Genomic DNA, 26,727 nt, shown 5'->3' with positions numbered 1-26,727 from the left:
AGGCTCAAAATTGGATTGCTGACGCTTGCTCCCGGAGGAGTCGCTCCAACGAGAATCGACAAAAAACACACACTTCCCCCTTGTGAGGGTGTTATGGAACCAAAACAAAAAAAAACGATGGAAAATAGGGAAGAAAAGAACTTATGGCAAACGATACTTTCCTGGCCTGTTTTACGAATTCTACACCGCGTGTGTAACGAAAATGACACCGACGACGACGGACGAACTGCCGAGAAAGCAGTGTCATAAGCTGTTGAATTATTTAATTTCCAATTTCCAGCCGAGTTAACTATTCAGCGCTCCGGTCGACGACGACGACGACGTCTCCGGTGAAGACATCCGCGGTCGCGTCATTTTCGGCGATGGCACGCCATGGAAAACCGCCGTTTTTTGGGCACTTCCCCCAAGGTGTTCTTCTTAATCTATCCCGTTTAGAGAGTGCGGTGGGCCGGAAGCGCAAAGCGCAGAGAATAGATGTTCCGATACTTTCCCACCTGATAACCAAAAAATGGCGGGGAAAAGAAGCCAACGTAGTTGGGGGGGAGGAAATCGCGAGCTCGCCAAATCGGGACACACATCTCTCGCATACTAAACACCGCTCGGGTGGCGGAAAATGGCTTTCACGCTGGCGGCGTGAAAGTGCACGAACGCACCCGACACGGGCAGATGCTATCGGGCGAACGCGAGGGTAATAAATTTATTATTTACGATCTTCTAAAACATCCTGACCGCACTTTTCTTGGTGACGGGGAACACCACGTGGTAGCCCGTGGAAAACCCCTCCCCCCGTGCGCGCGCGTTTCCGCCGGGTTGGGGATGTAATATGTTTTGGGAGATGTAATAAAAGTGTCAATAGCGGATGAAAAGGAGATGTTGCCTTTAGCAAGAAGAGTGTTTCTCGCGAGAAACAAATCGTCGTTTTAAAACGAAATTTAGTCTTTGCCACATGATGCCGGAGGTGCTAAATAAATAAATAAATCTAAATTAGCGGCCAACATTTGACATTCAACAAAGTGTATGTGTGTGTGTGTGTGTCGGTTCCTTTAAGATCTCTCGAAATGTTCTTTTCTTTCAGAACTCTTCGCCCTGATTGAGTAACCATCATTTTCCATTCCTCAAAAAAACAGACACAAAACCTCTTAATGGAACACTCGTTCGGTCGCCCGGTTCCGTCTCGTCACGATTTGTCGAAACCACCCCTACTGGAAAAGAAAATCGTAGGCCACAAAACGTGACAACGTCTCAATCGGTGAAGAGGGGCCCACCCAGAAGCATCTCCTCGCGTTGGATGGCCGGAGTTCTATCGACCCACACAAGCCCACTTCAGCTTTGGGCCAGTGGTTCCCAAACCGGGCGGTCGGTTGCACGTTATTTATTTTTACTAATGGTGCAGGTTGGTAACAGCACTATGTAAGTATTATTCACATTTTTGTTGACTTTAGATAGGGAAATAAAAATAAAAAAATTCTACAATATGTCCTTTTAGGATTTAAAAAAATGTAATTTATCGTCATCTATGAACACTTTCTTTGACTTTATTTGAATTCCTTCATAGCAACTAAAGTAGAGTCCAGTACAAGTGCGTTTGGGAACCACTGAGCAAGGCCGGGCTATGGGGACAAGCAGCCCCTCGAAACGATTTTTCTATCCGTCTGTCTTTCGAGAATACTCAGCATCATTTTACCCCACTCTTCGGTGATGGATTTTAGAATAACGACAGGAAAATCCACACCACTACCGTTGGAGACTTTCGCCTTCCTCGAGCAGCACCACTCGACAGCCAGCAACATCTCGTGAATCGTTCAAAATCGAACTCGACGAGCCTACTACGGCGCGACTCTTTGCGAGGAATGATAAACACAATTCTTTTTCTTTTAAGGGTTTCTCTGTATTGCCGGCGCGTAAAGGATTCTTAGCGAAGAAGCCCCTCAATTCTGACGCGGGAAGGAGAAAGACAAAAAGAGCGTACATAAAATAGAAACAAATGTAAATCCACTTCTTCCACGCTTTTGAAGCCATTTGAGCTGGTCGTTTCATCATTCCAGCCACGTGCCCGCGCTAACGATCACGGCTCCTATGATCCCGTATGCACTAAAACTAAATCACTCCATTTTGAATGGCAGGCTGTGCGTTTCTCAACGATTCTAATTCATTATGGAAGGTGAAATTGCCCCGAAAGCACGTTTTTCTGAAACTCCAAACCGAGACCCTTGGTTAACAACTAAAGTGAACTTCGGAGTTTGTATACAACCGAATCGACTTGGGATGCGAAAGATAATATAAACGAGATTACAAATTGGCCACTTGTTCCCAGACAACCGATCGCACAATGTGTCCACCATCTGGGAAATGATTAAAAACATAAACGGAATCTCTCGCTATGCTGAAGCAAATAAAGCAAACATTTGTCAATGGTCGTCGTTCCTGGAATAACGTGGCCTCGAAGACCCGAACTTCAAATGCAATGGAATAGGGGAGAGATAGAGGAGGAAAAAAGTTAAATCCCGTAATCGTTTCCCGAACGAGCTGATATTGAACCTTCCAATTCCAGCAATACGCAGCACGGCACAAAAATGTTGTTCAATGTTTTCGAAGGGGGTCTTCTTACCGGCGCCTATGATAGGGAATGGCGTGAAGAAAAGTTTGTTTATTTACCTGTCTTCTCACTGCATCATTCGTACGCCGTACTTTTGATGGTTTTCTCTCTTTCTCACACTCGCAGAGAAGGGAGCACACGCGGACCGGCCGGCGCACAATGTTAGCTTGTTTCGCTCACTCCTTCAATGTCATCCGGCTCCGAACCCTTTGTCACGCTCGCACACTTGTCATTCGGCACAGGTAGACAATTGCACAGGTAGCCGGGGGCGCCGGTTGCACAAAGCGGGACAATTGGCCACGAAGAGCGTACAATATTTTAGCAATTGAATGCATTCGCAGAATCCAACAATAGATATTTTAATCGGTATGCAACCAGTGCTTGCGTACGCTGGTAATAACAGCTGATTGGCAATGGCTGTATGGCACAGTAAACGCGCCGGTTGTAAAACTAATGAATGATTAACAACGCACTGATACGGTTGGACCACACGCGCGCGTATTCGGTCTCAACCAACGTACGCACGTACCGAACGAACCTACCTTTAGCTCGGCTAAAGCGCAACTGAAAGCGGAATGAAACGACCGACGGGTCGACCGCCACTTGTGGCCGAACGCTAAAATAGCTCATTATGTTTGTAACTTTTTGGTCATAAGACCGATGTTTACAAGTGACCCCTCAAATGAAAGGTCTTTTTAAAACAAACAACTTTGTAGAGGAAAACATTTTTCCATCGATTTTAGTTTTCGAGAAAAAGCACTATGTGAGAAAGAGTGAGATAACAAGAGTGAGCACTGAAGCAGGTTGGCGTAGCGATGCGTTTATACTTGCCCAGTGGTTGAAACTGAGTTCAAACTGATGTGGTGAGATTGATGCGCCATGATTTTGAATTGTGATTTTATTTTTTAGCCTATAGAATTGTTTTGTTGTTGCATGGACAATTACAAGTCAATCGTAAGACGTTCAATGTAAAACGAAATAACAACGAACTTTACTTTATTGTTTTCTTACTTAGTTTTCACTAGAAATTGATTTTGCTTTCCTTTGTATTACTTCCTCCACTCGCGTTTCCTTCGACATCGACTTTCGATCAGATTTTGTTCAAAGCGTTTCTTCCTTTGCTCTGGGGATTAATTTCCAAACGGTATACCCCATTCTATGTCCACGAATATCCTCCCACCGGAGTTAGTTTCTGCTTTCCATTATCGATCGATTTGTTTCATCCTAGAAAATAAATAGCATCACAAGGGTGTATGTTTCCTTCGCATCGAACTGCTTTCTTCGCTCAACTGCCATCAAATTGATTCTTTTATCTTCAAAAGCAAAAAGTTTGCATACTCTGTTGCCTTCCCCGCGGGGCTGGTTGTGGTACAACCATTCTCCTGATCTTTTCAGGACCATCTCTTCTCTACGATGCGTTCGAACTTTTGCAAGTTAGTTCTTCATTTGGCTAGTTATCTAAGTTTTCCCTTAGTATACGATTTCCCTAGCACATACATTCATTCACAAACACACCAGTTTCACTCGCACGTACAGTTGTATCCATGCACTCGTTTATTGAAACATTCTCTCACGCTATGCCAAAATCTTACTCAACTCCAAATCAAGTAAAAGGGAAACTAAAATCTGACTTGTTGGCCTTTCTAAGCAGCCATACTCTAGGGTTTGCAATATTTCAATGTGTCTGTTTGGCTGGATTCTATATGGAGGGCCCACGGATTCACGATACTCACTAGTAATGATTTTAACTAAACATAGGGGTATGCGGTTAAATCAGCTAAGCAAAAAATAAAAAAAAATGTTAAAATAAACATTAAAAACGTCACAGCACCGCCGCCTCAAGGAACAGGTTTAGTTTGGGGTGGTTGCGGCAGATTGCGAAGGTTCGTTGGATCACGGACACGAAAAGCCATCTCTGGCAAGGGTGGTATCGATATCCCAACAAACCCACGCAAACCGACCCATCAGGAGATACTTTTGTGATCACGATTCATAAACTCTTTTTCGTTCACCAGCTTGGGGCAGCAGCGACTTTCCCCCCCTTGAAAGGCTATTAGTTGCTGCAGTGCCACAGCTAGAGAACGATCTTTCGAAATTTGAAATGATATGAAAGATATTGGGCCAATAAAAGTACGAAGGGATCTCGCAACAGCATTTGCTGACAATTTTCGCACATTTTTTAAAAACTGCTATCTGAATGCTCCTGTAGCTGCTCCTCGTGTGTTTGCATTTGCATTTCTAGCGAATGCTGATGAACTGGTGATAACGAAGGGTTCAATTTCGACGGCTCAATGGTACCGGGGTCGACGTCCACCGTGGCATTCGTGGCGGTCGTCGACGTTGACGTTTCCATACAACTCTTGTTTCGATGCCTAACGGTGGAAGACGTGGATGGACAACCGGATGACTGATTTAGGTCTGATTTATTTTTTTCCAGATATCTAAAATACAGGGTTAACAGGAGAAAAAAATGGTTAGAATTCAAGTTTTCAAAAAAACGAAATTATGACGATCGGTGTTACCTTCTTCGCGCCATTGCAAGCAGCTGTTCCTTGCGGCGTTGCAATATTTTCTCCCGCTCTTCCGGACTCTTGGAAAATCGATCACCGAGCGGGATTGTCGTTTCCTCCGCACTTTCGTCTCGTAGCAGCGTGTCGTAGCTGCCGAATATCTTCGTCCCACGTTCCACCTCGTAACCGGCCGGAGCGGACATCGACGAGAGCGATGAGCCGGACGACGAATTGGTAGGTGTTCGTGTTGGCGTGTGCGTCGTCGACAACGATAGCTCATCCGTGACCGTAGCGGGATAATACTCGTCGTCGTTGTCCTCTTCATCCACCGTCGGTTGGTTGGGGAGCAGATCCACATTTGCCACCGGCGTCGAAGAAGTGCCCGCTCGTTGCGACGGCGGTACGTCCTCTTCGTCATCGAATGAATGCGCACTGCCAGCCGCTGCTTCGGTCTCGAACCGACTCGGTACCTGAAGCCGGCCCTCGAGAATGTTGTCGATCGTTACCTCGATCGAGTGCGACACCTGCAGGTCGGCAATAAGCACCGACAGTGGATAGCGAGGGAACATTTCTTGCACGTGGCGAGCCATATTGCGCACCTGCGAGGTGTGATTCACTACCGCGGCCGCCGTCAACGGGATCGTGTCGACCGGCCGGAGCATATTATTGATGTGCGTCACCTCGACGGAGAAGTTCGGGAGCCAGGACACGTACCGCGAGCCGTTGAAGTGGAAGAAATGGTTGTTTGCCGCACGGCCACCGCCGACGGTCACCTCCTGATCGTCGATACGGATGTCATTGGGCAGCAATGGATTACCCCGTGGCCCTCCATGCTGGTGGACACTCAACCCCAGTCGGCAGGTCGGACAGGACGTGTCCTGCTCTAGCCACGATTGCAAACAGGAACTAAAAGAAAAAAAAAATAATTTCATCAGCTGTCTCTTACAAACTCTTGGGCGTAAAGACCACACTTACTTATGGAAGAGATGTGCACACGGCAGCTTCCGGGCGGTTTCCATCTTCTCCCAGCAAATGGCACAATTATCGGAGTTCTGCTTCAAGTCCTCGCTCGTCGCCAGCGGGTAGCTCTTCTCCATGTGATTCAGCACCCACAGGTAGTTTCGGTGCTTCTTGATCTTGCGCTGGATCTCGTTGAACAGGTAGCGCAGCTGCATGATGATCACCAGGCTCGCCATCGAGAGGAAGATGTTGCTCCACAGCAGCATGTGCACGTGATGCACAAAGTCCACCACCAGTGCGGCCACTTCGAACGTTTGCTCGATGTAGTACGCCACCGGACCGCGTTTATCCCACGAAATGGCTGTGAAAAGGACGAAACAATTGGCATAAGTAAGAGGTTGCGATTAAAAGGAGCTTACGACTAGGTAACCTACATTCGTTGGCGATTCCGCCCTGGCGCATATCGTGCAGGAACATCCCGTATCGTATCAACACGTGCAGTGTCCTGATTCCGAGAAGAATACACTGAAAATGTAAAAACAATAGGTACTTTAGATTGGAAACGCACAAATGTCGCACCAAAGAACCCCATCGGCCCTTCCTTCCTGTGTTTTTCCCTGCTTGAGTACGATACGCAATTGCGGCAACTAATCACATGTGACGCGCCGGATGACACAACACTCCGCGATACCGATTACTAGCTAGTGGAGGGTAGATTCCACGGTTTCGAGCAACCGATATCGAACACGGGGGTGGTGTTGCTTTTGCGTGCTTGGGAATGACACTTTGAAGGCCATCGATTCGCGTTTGCGCATCGACCGACAAGAATAACAAAAAAAAAAAACGCACAAAATCATTCAAAAACGTGGCCGTAAAATGTGCGCACGATCGACCGGTGGAGGGCCGCCGTTACTCCGTTGCCCTCCGGTGGTGGTGGTGGCGTGAGTGGAATTTACTATTTTTTTCTTCTTCTTGCCCAACGGCACGCTGAAGGGTAAGCGAGCGTGCCATGTTGACCGACGCGTACGAACACGTGATTGCAGGAGGGCAGCGAATCGGTTTCACCGGCTCTCAAAAAACCGACCGTGATGTATCTTCTTCGTTCTAAGCGGGCAGCCGGGTGTTTGCGTGCGCCTTTTGACTGCCTTTCGGTCAGGTTGATGATTTCAATGAATCAACTGTATACACGTTAACCCCCCCACCACCTAGATAACAACCGGACGTGATGAAATGGATACCTCTGAACTGTTCATTTTGGAGTTTACAAAACACAACCGTCTTCAAACCGTTCCCTGTCACGTACGTGTCATAAATAAATCACATCCAAGCAAGCGTTGCCTTTTGCCAATCGAAAACATGCGGCGGCTAATATGATAAATAATTAAACCATTTCCTTCCGATCGATGGGGGTTATCAAATACGTGTCCCTTACAACGTGGGGTTCACCTCTAGAGTCTTTAAATTCTTTTGCTTCGACGTCGAAAGACAAACGATTCCCCTACCGTCCATGGACGGCGACCTAGTGACTCATATCGATTGCCACGATTCTCACGGTATCGTTCTTCAACGATTAGCCTGTTGCCTATCCAGCACTTCGGCGCAGGTCACCCCCGCGCGATCGATATGTATCTGAACCGAGGCCGCGAATCGTGCGATTCGATTAGTGTTTTATTTTTTGCGCACAAAACGAGACGCACGAGCGCATCCACCGACCCTTGTCCCTCGCTGTGTATCTGTGTGTGTTTTGTGACCGTAAGCTCTATTTTGCTTGTTTAACCTTTCGCTACGTTCTAATTGCATACTAGATCATGGTGCAGTACACCTTCCAGTGTAGCAATGCAATCACAAGCGTGAATCGGCCTTCCGTAAACCGGACGGTGTCATTCGTCGGCCGAAGGGGTTTAGACAATTCTATTTTTAAATGCCTTTTGCCTTTGAAGTGTGCCACCCCCGTAGCCGTGCCCCGGTTTCCTTGCATTGTTTACCGTGTTTCCTTCTGCTAGCGTTCGTTTACATTTACAAATCGTCTGCGGCCCTTGATGTCCATTTAGGAACGAAGGCTGACGATTCCTCCTGTCTGTCTCAGGTCACGCTGACCCTGAAGCCGCACACATCATTCCTGCCTCTTCCTGCCCGTTTTGTTGCCGGTTATGAACAGCACAAACACGCTCACGGTGCACAATGTTATACCGTAGAAGGCGGCAAAGCGAAACCTCCGCCGACCACGCGCAATCGGAATAAATTGAACGATTCGATACGACGCAAGACGCCTATGACAGTGTGTACCGGTGTGACTCCACTGACTTGGGTGCTACCACCAAGTTTAGTTGTTGTACACAAGTGTCCAACAATGTGGTCGCGGGTCATATTGCCTGACGAATTCATTTTCTTTCGCCTGCCGTCGGCTGCCGGATGTGTAATGAGTTTTTTTTTCGTTGTTGCTTACGGTGGTTCCTCATGTTTCGGGATAGTTCGATTTGTATTTCGATGAGTTGCCACTTTCCGGTAATGTCATGCCCAAAGAACCCCCGTTCCCTAGGGGCAACATTCGACAGGTTGCGTTGTGTTTTGTCCCCGCACGCCATCAACTACCCTTCAATTAGAGTTCTACACGATATGAAGGTCATGCTTTGCGTCTCGAAAAAGCTGGATCGAGTATCAGCGACAACGATGCGTCACTTTTGCCACCCAGTCGGCTCGGTAGACATCTAAAGGGCATGAGGGGAGGCCGAACCGACTAGATCTCGCCATGAAGTAGCCTAGTATTCGGTCAAACAATGCAAACCTTAATGCAACAACGAAGGCAACGAAGCTTTTGAATACATAATTTTGGCAACATTAAAACCTAGCCTATGCGAGAGTGCACGGGAGGTCACAATGCTTTTGCCCACGCCCTCGTTAGAAAATCTGTTCACCGGATGCGCCCAGCCTCTACTGTGGGTGTGTGGGAAACTGAAGCCTACTTCTCCTCGCCATGGGAACTGTACAGGGCAAAACAAGGAGAACATAAATTGTTCCCAATTGCCAAAACAGATGCATCCAAAAAAATGTGTGTGCCATCAACATCATCCTTCAACGGGTCGTCCCTCACTGGATCATGCAACCTGCCCTGTCCGGCGGTGGGGGTGTGGTTTCTAAAAGAAAAAGCACGTTGAATTATAAGCGCAATCGCAATCGGACACGACATTCGTGGACATACGTACCAGACGGTCGACACTGATCTGTGGCAAGTGATAGGCAACGGGGTAAAAATAAAACATAAACGGGTCAAACAAGCCGTCTCCGAACGTCACCAGACTTCGACGCGGCGTGCATTGATAATATCAGCCTGCCATCAAGTTCCATCTACTGTCTGTCTGTCTGAGTGTTCTTCTCCCCGGGTTTTCTTTAGCTTTATTTTCCTTTCGAAACCTCGAGCGGGATATGTCTAGCAACCCTCCTCGCCACAACGTCTTCCCCAGGGTCAATGTTTACAGTGTGTGCGGGGCGCGAAAAGGTGCAAGACATCAATTGTCCAGGTACGTCCCCCGGAGTGCTAACAGGCCGGCGAATGCTTATTCGATTAGCCAACAACGACGACGACGATGGGGATAAGGACGACACACGGGTGAACCCCGCAAGCGTGTTTACATCACAAACTTCATTTAGCGTACCTTGCAAACCGTTCAATGTCGGGCTGACCTACACCCTTGCGCGAGGTGAACTTCCGTGTTTGCCCTTCAGCAGGGAAAGGAGCCACGGGTGGGGAGCAACGATGCATATGCGTCGAAGTTGTCAGCGTCTGTGCCCCAATAACCCCGTGACCTATCTGACGAGAGGGCCCTTCCCAAAGTTTAGCCCTCACCGAACGACATCGGAAACAACTTTTTCCTCTTGCGGTAAAGCTTAGTAAACTTATTGTACGATCAAAGAACAGGATACGAAAGAGCGCTACTGCTTTTGCATCGAACCATGGCCCACTTTTGGCGCACTTACCTCGGCCGCCATGAAGGCGAACGTGTTGAAGCCCCCAACGAAGACGCCGACTCCGATCGAGATCATCACCATGAAGCCGGAGAGCGTGAGGATGGCGACCAGCAGCGAGATCAGACGGAAGTGTGACCATCCGGGGGTCGTGGGCGAGAAGGATAGCTGTGCAAGGAAAGAATGAAACGAATTCAGATCAGTAAAAAAAAGTGCAAATAAGGATTAATAACGATCACCCATCCGTTGTATCCAAGGTCTCAGAACGGGGAGTGGAAAGAAAACAACAAGAAAGTGATTCCCCTCCAGAAAACTGGTTACCCAAACGGTTGTTCAGGGGACTGGGCGTCTCTTCGGTTCAACGGCCTGTTCCCATGTTCAAGTGCAACGCCCAAGGGCAACTTCGCAACCGTGAGCAACCCTGGGCTAGTCCTGAACATTGGCTGCAGAGTAAATGTGACCACTCGGAACGCGCCAAACGTGAAGAGAATGTAAGAGGAGCGCACAACGCCACTTGATTGCATTACACCTTCCGTTCTGGGTGACTCGGTTTTGGTCTACGTTCTAGCCGACGGATCCCATGGTCCACCCAGGACCTTGAACGAGGCTACAAGCATAAGCTCCTCTTACATGGAATTAAAAACGAATACCATACAGCGACTGGCGCAGGGAGGTTTGTTCGCACATGAACAGAGTGTTGCACTACACTTCGAAATCGCTCGCTTTTGCACGGATGGCGTGCTACTAAAGGCGATCGCTCTTGCTTTTCCGGTAGTGATTATTTTTAATTGAGAAAGCATCTGAAGCTCACCGTTTATCTTCTTCATGACGTACTGAAAAACATTTTACATCTCAGGTAGAAAACCCGGTAGTGTACGAAGAACATTAAGATGAACATTTCCTAGTTGGAAAACCAAACGAGTCAAGTAGGCAATTCGTCGCTTTCTAGGATCTACTTACTATACAGTAGGCTTAGACCTGTTTGACGTTCTACGTACACTGCCGGGGTTGCTAGATGAGATGTAAAACGCTGTAAGTGTAATTGCTTGGTGTTTACAGAAATTGGTTCTTATAGGCGAGTTTTGTTTACATTCTCCAAACAACTGTTGCGTTGTGTGGTATTTGCGTCATTACGTCAGCGTCTTCAAACAGTGTCATAAGTGTCTTTTCAATTACTCATCCATTTCTTCCCAAACTCTGCCTCCTCGCTGATTGCATGACGCAGCGCAAAACCGTTCCTTTCGCTTTCTTTTTTATCCCTCCACTGCTGGAAGTTCGAACAGAAACACTCCTCCGCGTACAGATCCGCGGGGCCCTCTTCAGTATCTTACAGTTGAAGGCAATAACAATTGGTATTCATCATGGTACTACAACACCTTCCACAATCGTAATCCAGGCACGGTATTGCGAAAGTTTACGAAATTAACGACCCAATCGGCACAGAATGATGGCTGTCTACACAAGTCAGCAAGGCGGGGGACGTACCACGGGCAACAAAACCCGTTTGTCATAAAACGCCTATTTGAAAGCGTTGAGGTAACGTTGCCCTATCAGTGTGGATAAAACGGAGTGTCCGTGCACTGGGGAGCGGAGGGGGCTAGAACAGGCTAACCTTGCCGCAAGGCTAAACGAGAAGAGCTTGAGCTTGAAAGATCTAGGAGCAAGTGAGACGCAAGCCAGCTCCCTGGCAAAGTTGGAGCGGTGTTCTAATCGATGCGAGTTCTACACACAGCTTATACCTCACTCTGGAAGTAGCTATCAGTTGTCAATCACCTACGTTACATCGTTGGAAGAAAAGAGCTATACGATATTGGAGGCATTGGAGTGAGCCGGTCGAGCGATAAGCTGTAGAACCAATTATGTCACAACTGCCAATGATCGATCCGGCTGGAAAGCGTGTGTGCCATCGCTCTGGTCAGAATATATCCATTAGGTTCTATTTTTAGCCATATGCAGAACCTCCATCCGCTGTTGCAACGCGATGCGTCCAAGACTACTCACTCACGAGGTGAAGGAAGTAAATTACTCAGTTGAGGTTATCCAAATGATAGATCATAGAAGAACTTCTAGTCGAGGTGTGTTGGTTGCTGCCATGTTGATCGCCAATCTATTTCTGGAATCTTGCCTCAAAGTATATCGTAGGCTTCTTACAGACAGAAATAAAAATCTAAAATTGTCAACAGCCTAAAATAGAGCCCTTGTGTAGGACAGTATGGTGAAGCTTCTCGCAGACCTAATGTCAATTCCCACGATGTCTTTTAAGTTAGCGTTCTCCCAAGACACGAGAATTCCCATGGCACAACCATGACCAATGAACCACCCCAATGTCGTAACCTGTCGTTGGAAGAGGCTTAGATGACTATTCTTTTACATATGATCATGTGGAGTGCCTAGGGCATTGCCTAATTCCTCCATCAGGTAGAGGGGCTCGTACACTGTCCAGCACAGTAGTCAAAATTTAACATGGATAGTGAAGGAGAGGTCTCTCTCCTCTTTTCTCATTCCTATTGCCTATCATTTACCAGCAAGTACTATGCATGTCTCACCGTACAGCTGACCTCCAAGTGTCAGGTGTACGCATGGCATTTTCCCTTCATGGATCACTAGCGTAACTGATACCATCGACATTCTTTGCCACAACCCTATAGGCAGTGTCTCCGCAGAGTGGCTGACACCGACACTTGCGGATCAAACTTGCAAACGCTTCCTCCACTCGTCGCCTCTCTCTCTTGGGTCTTTTGTTAAAACCTAGGACATTTGCTACCACCTTAACTGTCTCTTATGGGTGGGTGTTGTGAAGGTGTTTGCATTTTATTAAGCCAGGCAAATATCACACTGCAATTCCCGCGATGCTAACTCCTACCTCTCTTCAAGATGGATTGTCAGTGTCGGAGAGATAAACGTTGAAGGCATTCACGTATGATAGAACGAGCAATATGAATGCATTGTGTACTATTGTATGCTAATCGTTTGACACACATTGTAAGGGAAATCCATCATATTTTGCACATTGACCGAGGTCGGAGTCCGTTGAGTGGTGAAATTTAATTTTCCCTTAATTCTCCTAGCTCCTAGTTTCCTTTAATTCAATCGCAGGAGCTCTACGAAACCGGGAAAACGTAACCTAGCCTGCTGCGTTGGTCAAAAATTGCACCCTTGAAACGCAGTCAAGAAACGCACAGCCTACTCGAACCTTACGTGTTACACAATTCAAACCAGCCATTCTGTTCTGAACACTATCCATTAACCATTGTTACTAACAGCACTTTGGTTTTTACATAAACTTTGGTTTAATCTTTTCCTTCCGATTGTTAACACAACTTATCTTGTAAAGGGGTTGTTTTTTTGTGGATCATTCAACTCCTGTCCCGGTCTCATCCATTTCGTGAGTGGTACTTCACCGGACATCGCTCGAAAGTGAAAGTGACCCGGGCTCTATCATTTAACACCCGGAGGAGAGGTACACCGAACCTTTAATATGGAGAAAAAACGGTTGGCTTATGAATGCGAAAAAAAACAGGCCCGTATTGCTAAACGGTTTCCGAGATTCCGAGTTGAAGCTAAAAGAGCCCAAGTACTTGACATGAGCCGATTAAGCCAAAATGGCGCTACGTGCAGTTATTCATCTCCGGCAAACGATCAACCCCATCATCATCATCATCGCCATCATCATCAATATAGCGTCACTGTAGTGTCCCCAATCAACGTGCGCCGGAGCCAGCGTCCATTGCGCGATTACTTAACGACCAACGGTCGCTTCTTGTCCTCCGCTGCTTCCTTCCTCCCCTGCACCACACGGACGACGAAAGTGTGCTGAAAGTGGAGGATCCTTCCAGAAGGCAGAAAGCAAGCCAACTGCACCCCATCGTACCACCTCATCTCATCTGGGCCCACAGGCCCACTTTCTTTTTCCCGCGAGATGGGGTCGGGGTTTCGTGCCGGACCCTCTCGCGAAGGTTGTGAAGACCGTCGTCGTGCTCCGCTTGATAGGAGAGTGTTATTCAATTAGACGCAAGTGTCCTGTTTTGCTAGGGCTCTTTACTTTGGTCAGGTTGAACTTTGTCCACCCCGATTGCCCCATTTACTTTCTAATGGATGCGGCGAGTGTGTTAGCTAATCAGATCATACAAAACAGAATGGTTTTTTCTTATTTCTTCCGATACCTGCGTACAAACTTGAATGGCATAAGTCTACCGTGAACTTTATCTGACCGCATCGGCGTAGAAGATACTTACATACTCGAACCGATCTTTGCTGAGCTGCGACAGAAGGTGCAAAAATCCAAGGGCTGAAAACCATGACACCCATAGTATGACCTGAAAGAATTAATAAATGTTAAACACTAGTAAAAATTGTTGTTCATCGTCGCTACAACCTACAATGAACTTGGTATTGTACTTTTAACGCATTAGACTACGTCGAGAGCACATCTCGGAAGTTCAGAAGTCATGGTCGAAAGGTCGTACCCAACGATAAAAGGGTGAGATCTTACCTCGTACAGGTACTGCACGTTCACGACACCAAAGACGAAGATAAATTTGTAGAAGATAAAGTTCCAGAACTTGTCCTTCATATGCTGCAGCGAACCGAAGGGGAAAGAAAGAAAGAGACCGGATGGTTAGAGGTGAAGAAAATTCCCGAAACTATTGATAATCACTTCCACAACAAAATCGAGAATCATTTGGGTGTGAACAAATAACTTCCTCCAACGTAAATTACGCAAGAAACCCACCCCTCCTTTCGCTTGTCGTAAATTCTTCATTGTAATGTGTTTAAGCAAGGCAAAGAAACAAAAAAAAAAAATTAACACAAAAATCTCAACCTTCCTGCTTCAGAACATTATTCATATGTTGACACTGATGACTGGGCAGCAGACAAAGACAATAGCTGTTGAGATATTTTGTTTCCATTCGAGCCTTTCCGATGCAAACAAAAACAACTAACGCTCTTTCCATCATGCAAATCTCTTCTTACATCAAATAACTGCTGATCCTCAAGCACCTGCATTTGTCACCGATCATCGCTTAACCAAGTATTTGAATTGGATCTTCACTCTAATATGCCTCTGCCAGCGAATAAGTGGCCCGAAAATATTTAAATTATAAGCTATAACGACATATATAATTATAAAGCGACGGAAGATAGGCGAAATGAAAATTTAAGATAATTATAATCTAGAAACTTTACCTTTTGTGTGAAAATGTGCATCGATGTATTAAGGTCATCAAAAATAAAACAATCTCGATCGAACCCATCAAGAACACATGGTTCCCACAAGAAATGGTGATCGTGATCATGATCCGCACGAACACCGGCGGTTTGGTCTACCTCTCACTGGCAAATATTATCCTTCCCCTACCTTCAGACCGAGGGCCGAGTTTTACAAGGTCAATTCCGAAGAATGTTCACCTTTCGGACCAAGCTGAGACCTCTCTTATGCGACCGTATACTTATCTCGACCATCGATGGCGCTCACTTACTACTAAAGAACTTCGAAAAAGACACTCGCCAACGTATCGGCGCCGCGAAATTGGTGCCCTTCCTTCCACTAATCCCACCACCAACACCACCACCACATCTTGTGGGAGATTGTCCTTCGATGGTCGATGACAGCGGGTCCACCGGGCTTCGGGGTTCACGCTTTCTTAATCTGGGCTAATGGTAGGTCTCAACAACAATCCGCCCTCCTATGCTCATGCTCGCACTGATAATAATTGTTCAGCGACGGGGTGGTGGCGACCCTCCCCAGACCACTCACTCGACCAAACTCCAAACGGCATTTGATAGAGTGTTAGCATAATTATGCCCCACAACCCACCAAGCGCCGTGGCCACCAATCGAAGATCAATGAGCGAGCAAACAACCGTACAAAGCCGTTCTCCATAGAAACGGCGGCCAGTTTCTCACCCGATGGCGGTCGGTCTTACCTGCTGTTCGGATATTCGCAGCTCACCGAAGACGAACTTCTGTATCGACTTGCCGAGCAGAATCAGGCAGCAGTACGCTGTGTTGATAAGGGTCTGCGTAAGGAGAAAGAAAAAGAAAAAACAAGAAAAGGATTATTAGAACACTCAAACTCTCTTAATTTGTTGAAATTCACCAAACGCGACTAATTGTTGACACGCTTGTGAACGCATTAATTTATCTACAGACAACTTTTTACAACGATCGTGAGCAGAAAGTCGGAGGAGAAAGTTTCGTGCGAAAGTTTCCATACATGCGCCGTTCCCTCTTTACAAAAAAAAAAGGCCGACAGCAAATCTCTGACCGGACCCGGAACGCCACTAATTTGATACCCTTTCTTCTTGGCGTACCCAAAAAAAAACCCCATCCCGATCGTCGACAGATTCGTCTCGGAACAGAACTCGAAATTTGCAACACCTTTCACCATGCATAGAAAGGGACTGAATGCAACCCTTGTGTAGCTTCCCGAGTAAAAGTATGATTGTCGTTCGAATAATGCATCGACCAGCTCGAGCTATGATCGTCGAACGCAGCTACTAAACTTGAAGCTGTGAAACAACATGGCGCCGGTATCGGCGATCCTAGTCTCGTATGCGCATAATTTCCACCGTCGCGCACCAGTTGCGTAAGAGCGATCTCGCCGCTTCGCCCGGACGTTGAACTCGGTATGAATGGGGAAAAACGGTATCCACAAAACACCAACCGGGGGGTTGGAATGGAAAAGATTTTATTTTGCCAGCTTTTTTGCTTGCCTAACTGAATCTAGTCCAACGGTTTGCAGTAGAGCGTAAAACGTTTGTGGAAGCATGCATCATAAAGTTTCGGAGCAAGTTAATCTCTAAATAAATAAATGAAACGATTTTTGAGGAACCAACGATAAAGAAGAGAATCAGCCAGATTCTGTTACAGCATATCTAATAGCTGAATCAGCTGAATAAAGTACAAACCAAGAATAAACGATCACAAGGCCATAGAACGGGTTTGAAGGCTTAAGACATTAAACAAAAAAGTTCCAATCAATTCGCCACAACCTAATTTTGCCTCCCGTTTTCCCGGCGACCAAAAACCGCTAATGGAGGCCACTGGAAGACTGACTAACCACAAATGGAAACCACAATTGATGAAACTAGAAGAATAGCGGCAGACACACAAAACGATCGTGAGTGATCGTAACAGATCTTTGATATCTAAAGTAGGACCCTTTAGGCACAGGCGTCCCTCCCATCTGGGCAGCGAGGCGTTCATAATTCACCAACCACGCTCAATAAATAACCAAATTCTTCCATTTCCCTCCACCTTTCATCCGTGTCAAGGTAAGGCTCGCGCGCGCGATTTAGGCCGTGCTATTTCTGCCTTTTATGTTGTACAAGGTAAAACCACGGGCCGTACTGTTCATCAAGCATATGCGCACGATCGTCTGGTTTAGGTCGACAAACGATGGAGTCGCCACCTTAGTGTAGCACTTATCTTACTTATCTTGTCATTAATCAGAGACTTTGGATACAGATTTCCACTGCTGATCGTGAATCAAAATATCAGGAAGTGGGATTTGTCTTTCAACAAGAATAAAATACGATCTACCATTAGGTGTCCAATTTAACCGTCATCCGTCAGCCGAAATGGGATTCCAATTAAGGCATACTGCAGATACTTATGTTGTGGCTGGAAGAACGATGGATTTTGGTTACCATGTCGAAACATTCGCCTAGAATAACCGGACCACGAAGTGGAGATTGCGAAAAAGGCCAACAAGACGGGACCCATAATTCAACTGGATCATTAACAATCAACAGGTTCCCGCGCATTAGAAGAAGTGTAATTAAAAATAAGTACCAAAAGTGTGCGGGGACTAAGAACATTCATAAAACATGCCCTAGCACACGCAACAAAGCACAAGCTCCTGCAAGAACCAGTGAGAAACCGTCGAGCGCAGTTGCCACACCCCGGTGGAACGAAGAAGCAACTGCTTCGGTGAGGAAGTGACGGTAAGCCGCTACGCTTCGTTGGCCGAGGGGATCGTCGTTGAAGTCGCTGAACTTGACAGTGAAAAGTCAGCCTGTCGTCAATCACATCTCGTGTCTGCACTGTGCTTCAGAGTGTCATGGCGGTTACAAGTTGGGAGTCATGTTAAACATGCGCTTCTACATTTCCTTGCATGTACAGATCGCGCCGGAGAGCGAGCGGCGGAAGTTGGACGATCCATTTGTTCCAGTTGTCTGCAAGAGGGTACTACAGCTTATGCCAAACCCTCTCATGACCTTGAAATCCTTTCTCTGCTCGCTTTTTTTTGTCGAGGACCTTCTTCAGCCGTTAGCTTTGAATGCGATGCGAAAACCCGAACCCGACACGTTGTGCAATGGACGATAGCTCCGGTTTAGCAAAACCTGCTGCAGCCGGTCAGGTCATGTGACATCCTCATCACCCCCCTTTGCCACAGAATACATTCGCCCCGCTCGGGCTGTTAGTTCAGTTCTAATGGAGCTATCATAAATTTCCGAAATCCGTCCACGGAAACCAATGAAGCGAGCCACGGCCTGTTGAATTCCATAATCTTCCAAACGAAAAGAAGAAAGATAACAAAACCACGATCATCGATGGATCGCGCGCTCGAGCCTCCATCGTCCAAGGTCATACCGCCGGCGACAAGCCACCACTTCTCGTTACTGAACGCCTGTTTTTTCCTTTCGAAATTGTTTACCGGCAAGCGAAAAAGAAGCGAAACAAGTTTGCCCATGGAGCACACACACACGGAAACCGGAGGATCTCAACAAAGTCAAATATCCCACCGTCGCCCGGTGTGCGATGGGGATCTGCTGGTTGTGCTGGCGGATCTCTAACGCCGGTTCTTTTGTCAGATTGTGTCCACTTTTGTCTCTGGACACCTTTGGAAGCATTTGCACGGGGTGACGTGTGGTCAGAAAGCGCTTTACAGAACGCCTTTCAGGAAGTGGTGTCTTGTCCATCGGCGCGCGTGTTCTCATGTACTTGTCTCAAGTACATGGTTAGTATGTTGTTGTTATGCATACCACTCAGCAGACTTTGCAGACTATTTATGCTCAAACAGAAGGTCATATGAGAGGTTCAACGACTGTTATCGAAACCCAAAGGCGTAGCTCCTGTTGCTGACAAAGCGCTGATAGATTGCATACACTTTTCCGAATTCCACCGGAATGACACAATCTTTATGCGGAGAATTTATGGAAGGTTTTGTGTGTGTGTTCTGACGTGCCTGACTGGAATGGAGGAAAAGAAGCGCCTTAAGAGTTTCACCAGCGAATTTTTAGCGACTACTCACCCAAATGCAAAACGGTTCTGTCGCCATGAAAGAGGCTGTATCCTTCAGATACCCTCCGATCGTCCTCGTGTCGTTGCCAACCCACTGCTCATGGTCCTGTTCCGACAGCTCGTCCTCGTCTCCAGCCTCCCCGTCTGTACCGCCGCGAAGCATTTGCCGCAGATCGGGCAGGTCAGCGGCGGCCAGAATTTTCTCCTCCAATGTGTCCATCTCCTTTACCGTCAGCAGCGATGGTCCGGCACCGGGCGAAACGTCCAACTTGCCACCACTATCCACGATGGCGTGTCCACCCGCAGCCCCTTCCAGAGGGGCCGCCGAACTGCTGGAGGAAACCGAACCCGCCGAGCCCCCGGAACCGGAGACCGACGCAACGGCGGCGGTGGCAATCGTCGTCCCGACCGACGTTACGTTCGTGTGCTGCCGCCAGTTGGGGTCACTCGTCATGATGAGGGCGTAGTACAGGCAGACGGACATCATCGCCACCGTCACGGAGGTGTACACACGCACCGACGGAAGCGGGATGGAACCGTTCAGTGCGACCGGCATTTTTGAGCGTTAGTGGAGGTTCCTTTCCTTTTCAATCCACGATTTGGAATCAGTTTTTGTATGAGTTTTCTTTGACAATTCGGGTTCGGACAACTGTTCTAGCATGCGGCGGTTAGTGATTCCTCGACTCGCCAACACTCATACTGTTCACACCTACAGTCACAGCCCATTCCAGACAACTTCCCTTCCTTCGTAAGTCCTAAAAATGAGAAGAGAAAATAACGAAAGATCGATTAGAAATCAATTGATTTATTCAAAAGCAAATATTTCGCAAAAAAAAAACAGTGACGTGGTTTTAAATGCTTCACGGCTTAAGGTTCATCCATCATATAACCTATTAGACATTTACGACCCGAAATCACGAGGGAATCGCAAATCAGCGAGATGCTACCGAAATTTGCATATCAACCTTGAGAGCCACAGCTGACATTGGTCTGACGGATGGGATGGTAAAAAAAGAGCACCTTCTGTCCGGCACAACCGGTTCCCGGCCAATGCCGGCAGCGATAAATATATGTTATCAACTTGTCATAATGCCAAATGTTTCGAAAACATCATCAGGCATGATCTCTAACGGCAAAACTGGCGGCGAAGTGAAAGCCGTAAATTTTAATCGATCGACGCACATATGGATAGGACACACACATCTCGGTGGAAAACATGAAAACCCATGGACCTTTTAGAAAGAAGAAAAAAATACAATGTCCTGCCCCCCATTTGTGGCCATGGGCCCTGTGACCGGCGAAGGTCTCGGTCAGCTCGACACGATACGAAAATAAGAAAAAGGTGCCAATTCTAGCGGGACCTCGGTGTGCAAGTTTGTCTGTAAAAATTAAAAACACTCCCACACCACGTTCGGCTCAAACACTTTCCGTATAACCTTCCCACCGAAACCGGTCCTAAAAACCCAACCTCTCTCTCTCTCTCTGGCATTTTCGACCCCGAACTTCCGAGCCGACTGAAGCGCCCAAATGGAAAAACGTGTTTTTATCTTCAGATTTCCTCGCTTCAAAACACCGAGCGCCCCGAGGGACAACCGGCAGGAGCTTGGTTCTGCGCTATCGCGAATCGATTAACGATCAGCAAACGCCGAATCGGACAGCATTCTGGTGTACTATCCTTCTACTAAACGCAATCCCGGCGACGGGATTACCAAGAGCTGCCTTCCATCCATTATTGGGGAGAAGGAGGGCTAGAGCTTCAAAAGCTGAGATGAAGATAAATTTGATTGCATTCAAACATAGGTTTTAACGGCTGAAAAAGCGAAGCATACCGAAGGCAAAAATAAATCAGCTGTCCAAAAATGTCCTCGAGCGATGGCCAAAGTCACCAGCAGCGCCAACGGTCGTTTATGGAAAACCACTTAATGTCAAACGGAAGGTGGTAATTTGAGACCTCTAAAGGTGAACTGGACGGCGAAATGATGTGATGACTTTTGGTTTTACTACTACTGAAAGGTTTGACTAAGGAAAGCAACACCTAAGGCATCAATAAACACAAGTCAGATTGAAATAACGCCACAATCAGTGTCACATTTGGCACTTGATTATTGGGTTACAAGAAACACACAAGCTTTAGCGCTATCGGTTGGAACCGATCTCAATCGATTGCAAACCGAATTCGAACACAAATACCGCACACTTTCCTGATTCCGTGTTGTGGTGTTCTTTACAAAGTAAATATTTCTTGTAACACCCTTCGCTTGCGCAACCGTTAAAAGCCCATTTCACCCGGTCTTCTGTTTGTTTTTTTGGGGGGCGAATAGAGTAATCATTTTCCCACCAACAGATCGTATGGGAGGTAAAACTATGCCGATTTTACTTCCGATCAAAGGTGCCATGGATAAATAAACAGACGATCGGATGTTTAACTATCTTCTTGTTTTTCATTTAGACCCGAAAACCGAGTGCGAAATCTTCATTGTAGAAAGCGATTGGTGAAATTCCAAATAAATTATGCTCCAATAAACATTCAAACAGAGGTTAATTATAAGTATTTCAAAATGGTTAGCTCTGGTTAGGTCAACTTGCTTGACTTGTCAAAATGAGCACAAGTGGAAAACAACTTTTTCGAAAGACAAGTTCATTCAACCAACAAGAGAGAACTAATTATAGCACCTCACGAAGTGGCAGTAACGCGCTGCTGTATGCAAATTTCTCAACAAACCCCGCCGTCACCAACAAAGAAAGATATTTCTGTTTACAGTTCGCCGAGTAGAACGACCTACTTGACCTGTTTTCGTTTTTCCCGGCGTACGATAAAAAAAAGGTCGTCCAAGAACGTGGTATTGAAGTGGTTTACTAAGTGAGGATTTTAATTACACGTATTTCGGAGATATAAATACAAAAGGTAGTAGGTAATCTAACAGTCATTATTGAGTAAAACTCGTACGAAAAATTCACACCATTTTGCAACGGTCCAAGCACACCAGCAAGTCGTCTGCATTCCTTCGCCGTCGATCGATTTTGCATCAAACAAACGTTTACTATGATCGTCGATGCTGTTGTACCCGTATGAAGGTCAGGTTCAACGACTCGTGAACCGCGCACGAAAACGCGTGAACGATGGCACGCATTTTCCGGACGGTTTAGCACGCACCCCCCCCCCAATGCGGCAGCTTATGAATGCACCAAAACGGACCGCAAAATGATTACTCGTTTATGATTAGATGACATAATTCGTACTCGATTGATGCAACAATAGTCTGCAAAAGCCTTTGTGTTTGTTATGACTTTTGCATTAAACGTCATTCCCGACTATCTGAATCCCTCTCGTTCCATCGGTTTGCATATTGAAATGAGACCAGACGCTCAGGCGATCGAACAGCTCGGAGAAACGGTTTTCGAAAGCGTCTTCGCTGAAATTTTCTTTGGAAACTGTGAGCGACACATAAATGCATGCTGCGAAAAAACCTGAACCAAGGCGAAGACAAGAAATCAAGGCAAGACAAATCTCGCCGCTGGACAACGTGTGCGCCATGGCGGGGAGGAAGGCGGAAAGGAGCGGCCACGATCACGTAACCGACAGACGCAAGGTACAACAACTTTCTTCCGGGATTGTGCTCCGTGGGCACAATCTTGCCGGGAAGGCATGCACGTAATTGCGTGGCCCTTTTTCCAACGGTACAACCGGTTTGGCTGGTGGGATTCACACGCTGGGCATTTTTGCAATGGCCACTCAATTCTGCGGTACGGTGGTGCTTTTGCCAGTCGACATAAATGGAGAATTGCAATGCACTTATTCCTTCGAGGTTTGCCAGATAGAACAGGCATAAACACAAACCGTTGAAGTTATTTTGAAAACTGATAGAATATTCCAAACATCTACGCAAGAGTGAAAAGTAATGACTGGCTAAAACGTCTTTAGGTCGAGGTACAATTGTTACACTCTGTTTTCGGTAAACAGATAAGATAAAAGCAGCCACTTGGAAGATAAGACAGCACCTTGCGTCGGGTACCCCAACGTTATACAATGTAACGCGCATTTTTCCTTCCCTTTAAAACGTAAACAACCCCCGACATCGCGTTTGCTGATAAGATTAAACACAAGGCCCTATATAATGCGTTGTTTTTAACCGTTCCTCCCCGGAAAAGAAGACCGAAGAAACTTTATGCTTAAGGTGCAGCAGGCGGCAGCTGGTTTTACAATATAATTGTAGCTTCGAGCGGTATTTCTGGTTGGATGACAACGCCAATTATCAAGAGCTTCGGGGACGTGCAGGAATGTGGGGTGTTGTGGAAGGTTAGTTTAATGCTTTTGCCACGGCAACTTCTGGAAGGTTTTTTTTCAAGTGGATTCAATTCTTTAATAAACAGAAGCAATAAATGAATAGAAGAAGTATGTCACTAATTTATTACCGTGCTTTGTTAAATCGATAGATATTCCGTCCAGAGTGCTAAGGTGGAGACAACAGCTGAAAACTTGATAAAAAGCTGCAAGTCTCCGAGGGGCATTCGAACGGATTGCAAAAAGAGATGAAATTACCATCGAATACTGGTGGCAACCTGAAATGAAGACAACAGCTGCAACCGGACCACAATCCACCGGCAAAACACGTCGTTCTGTAGTCAATATGCCGGCATACGGACCATGTTTCATCACGGCCAGGGTCGAAAAAACATATTTTTCGCCTGCTAAGCGTTTGTTTTCCTTCAACCTTACCCAGTCCCCGGTGTAGCGGTGCTTCATTGAAAGGAAGTTGTAAAAATAAATCGAAACCGTAGAAGGCAGCCTGACTGTAGGTGGAAACTTATTCCGGCTAAGAAATAAGACGCAGTGTGCCATGAGTGCCAGCGCTCTTATCAGCACCTCAATTGACTGATATTACGTCGTGACAAAGTTCATGGAGATGTACTCGTTCTATAATCTGTTCGACAGAGTCATCGTTGTGATAAATATGGTTGTTAAGGCCAATAAAAACAATGAAGTAAGAATTTACTGTGAAAACAGACTCAATTGAAACAGTTTGTTTGTGAAATAATGCAATTAGATGGAATATTCAAAATCAATATTTATATTTTGTTATTGAACTTCCATTTGAAGTCAACATATTGATCATCGACGTGCAAGAGACGTAGGCTGTTCCTTCTTTTTCTTCGTCTTCGTATGCGAGGATTTACACCAGCACGGCTATTGAATCCAGCTTCCTGGGCCTTCCCAAGCTAACCTGGCAACTAACGACCATATGTCTCATGTAGTAGGCTGTTCCTGGGATAACATTTCACCGTTGCAGTTACGTTTGTTTATGCAGCTTTCAACTTACCTCCTCCAATACAGATGAATAACACAGCGGTATATTGGAGAGATGTTTTCTACTGCAATTTCCGACAAATGTAACCTAGCAGGTTCCACAAAACTGCATTAATGCAACTCTTCAAGACTGATTCACCGATCCTTTCCTTCGATCCGTTTGCACGTTTGACAGTTTGATCTTTTTAATCTTCTCCGTGAAACCTGTTTTTGCTCGCTCACTCGTTCACCGTATCTTCCTGCATTCGCTCACACACAGGCCTACACTTTTCACTTCCGTGTTTTTGGCAACATGCCATTAAAATATATGTGTATTTTTGCTCTTCGCCTTGGTTGGCTTTCACTAATATCTTGTTTCTTTTAGTTGGGGACTTTTTTTTTCTTTCCGGTGATATTCCGGACTTACTTCAAACTTTCACTGCAGTATTCCGTGGGCCGAAAATGCCGACGATAAAAATGCATCCATCTCAACCGGACGAACAGCATGCACCAAAACTGAAAGGACAACCGCACAACACACAGGGGGGAGAAAAAAACGCATCACTTTTATTTTCACGCTTCACTTCATCTCATTTTTCTCACGCCTACTACACGACTGCTTCTGCGTCTGGCTATCGTGTAAAAAAGCGAACTTCACATCGTACCAGCCCTTCACCGCGTTCAACAATGTTATTTTAAGAGCATCGGATGTATTACAACAATGGAGGTACACGATCGTCCTACCCTTCTCTAGGCCGACATCATACTGCGGGTTACTTTTACGATTCTACACAATCGATACCTCATGCACCGCCGACACCTGCCAGTGCAAAACAAGAGGTTCCCAACCCAACCAAAAATAGAACATCAGGCAAAGCGAAGTACGCCTCTGCACATGGGGTGGGTATAGACTTTTATTTAACAATATTCTACCGCAAGCAGCGACATCCAACCTGAAAAGTGGTTGTATTTGAAAAGCGACTTATAGATAAGAACATCCCCATCTGAGTGGTCTATTGGGTTTAGCATCGGAGCAGGATGATGTTACAAAAGATCATGCGACAGCAGCGTGTGGTGCAATCTTCGCACCCCCTCCCCTACTGCTGCCACCTACTTCCGGCAAAAGGAGGATAAAAAAGATTGTCAAATGTGCTCGTGCAAATTAAACTACACCCGCTATACTTGGTCTTTATGGCCACGGCAACCACGACTAGACCACGACCGGGCAAACAAATTCACATTTCATCACCAACCCGGACGCGAAATGGGAGCACCAGATGCACACGAACTGGCGATAGAGCAACAAAAATGTACGAGTACTACGATGCTAAATGCGTGAAATAACACATCACGTCTGCTGAAAGACACCAAAATATTCCACAAGATGTTCTCAAGACGGCAGCAGCATTTCTTCGCCTCTTTCTTTTCTGCACGCACGTACACCTAATCGTCCGGTCTCTCTTTCTCACACGCGTTCCAAACTAATCGCGCAATATACTTCCGATGGCGCCAGGGAAGGAAGAAAGGCCTTTGAACCATATTGCACCGTGAACGTGGAATTACGATCTTGTAATTGATTTACAATTTCTTATCGCCACCCCATAGCGTAGCTTGTACTTTTAACACGATTTCACAGTGCTACGATTTAATAATACGTCCGACCGTCACGAGTCTTGAAAATGAACTGACAGCTTTGTTGTCTTGTGCAGTGCACCTAGTGATGGGGAAATCGGCTCCGCAATCGGATCCGGCTCCGACCAACTCCGTCAAATTTTAAAGCCGGCTCCGGGACCGGTTCCGCACTAACGGCAAAAAAGGGGGTCCAGTAAGCTACGAGTCGTCGGTTCGAAGCCGGGCTGTTAGTTAGGAGCAAGAAGTTCGGAACCGGTTCCGGGCTAATGTAGGAGCCTGCTCCCGGAGGCGTTAGTGCGCTCTGGAGTGTCCATCACTACAGTCCACCTAATATTTACCTTTTAGCCAAGGTTCTTTCAACAAAGTTTCACACCAAGATGTCTTTCTCTGAAACGTGATTTTTTTTTCAAAATTGAGAAACAGCAGAGTTTAATTGCAGTCATCGAACATCATAAAACGCATCCCCGTTGAAGTCATTTTTGATTTTAATATATTCGTCATCCATTCCATTATGTTTCGCTAATGCTTGCACC

At 46.4% G+C, this 26,727-nt stretch overlaps 2 protein-coding genes across 2 annotated transcripts in view; both read right to left on the bottom strand.

Moving 5' to 3' along the window:
* The window catches only part of LOC131266657 (homeobox protein unc-62-like), a 56,558-nt gene extending 53,495 nt beyond the window's left edge, over positions 1-3,063 (bottom strand). The window contains exon 1 of the mRNA XM_058269257.1: positions 2,656-3,063. The gene's annotated coding sequence lies outside the window, so the exon portion shown is untranslated. The remainder of the gene's footprint in view (positions 1-2,655) is intronic.
* A 500-nt stretch (positions 3,064-3,563) lies between these two features.
* LOC131266645 (E3 ubiquitin-protein ligase AMFR-like) lies at positions 3,564-26,233 on the bottom strand. Its single transcript, XM_058269244.1, has 11 exons — positions 26,145-26,233; positions 24,597-25,078; positions 19,289-20,033; positions 15,957-16,049; positions 14,522-14,605; positions 14,265-14,345; positions 10,042-10,197; positions 6,501-6,591; positions 6,082-6,427; positions 5,119-6,012; positions 3,564-5,037 (listed from the first exon to the last, which is right to left on the bottom strand). The coding sequence occupies exons 3-11, from the start codon at positions 19,832-19,834 to the stop codon at positions 4,776-4,778; spliced, it is 2,553 nt and encodes an 850-aa protein (XP_058125227.1). The 5' UTR covers positions 19,835-20,033; positions 24,597-25,078; positions 26,145-26,233; the 3' UTR covers positions 3,564-4,775.
* Positions 26,234-26,727: the final 494 nt, after the last annotated feature.

Source organism: Anopheles coustani, chromosome 2 (genome assembly GCF_943734705.1).
Source record: "Anopheles coustani chromosome 2, idAnoCousDA_361_x.2, whole genome shotgun sequence".
Classification (NCBI taxonomy): domain Eukaryota; kingdom Metazoa; phylum Arthropoda; class Insecta; order Diptera; family Culicidae; genus Anopheles; species Anopheles coustani.
Note: the sequence above shows the minus strand (reverse complement) of the source record. Positions and strands in the feature narration are given on the sequence as shown.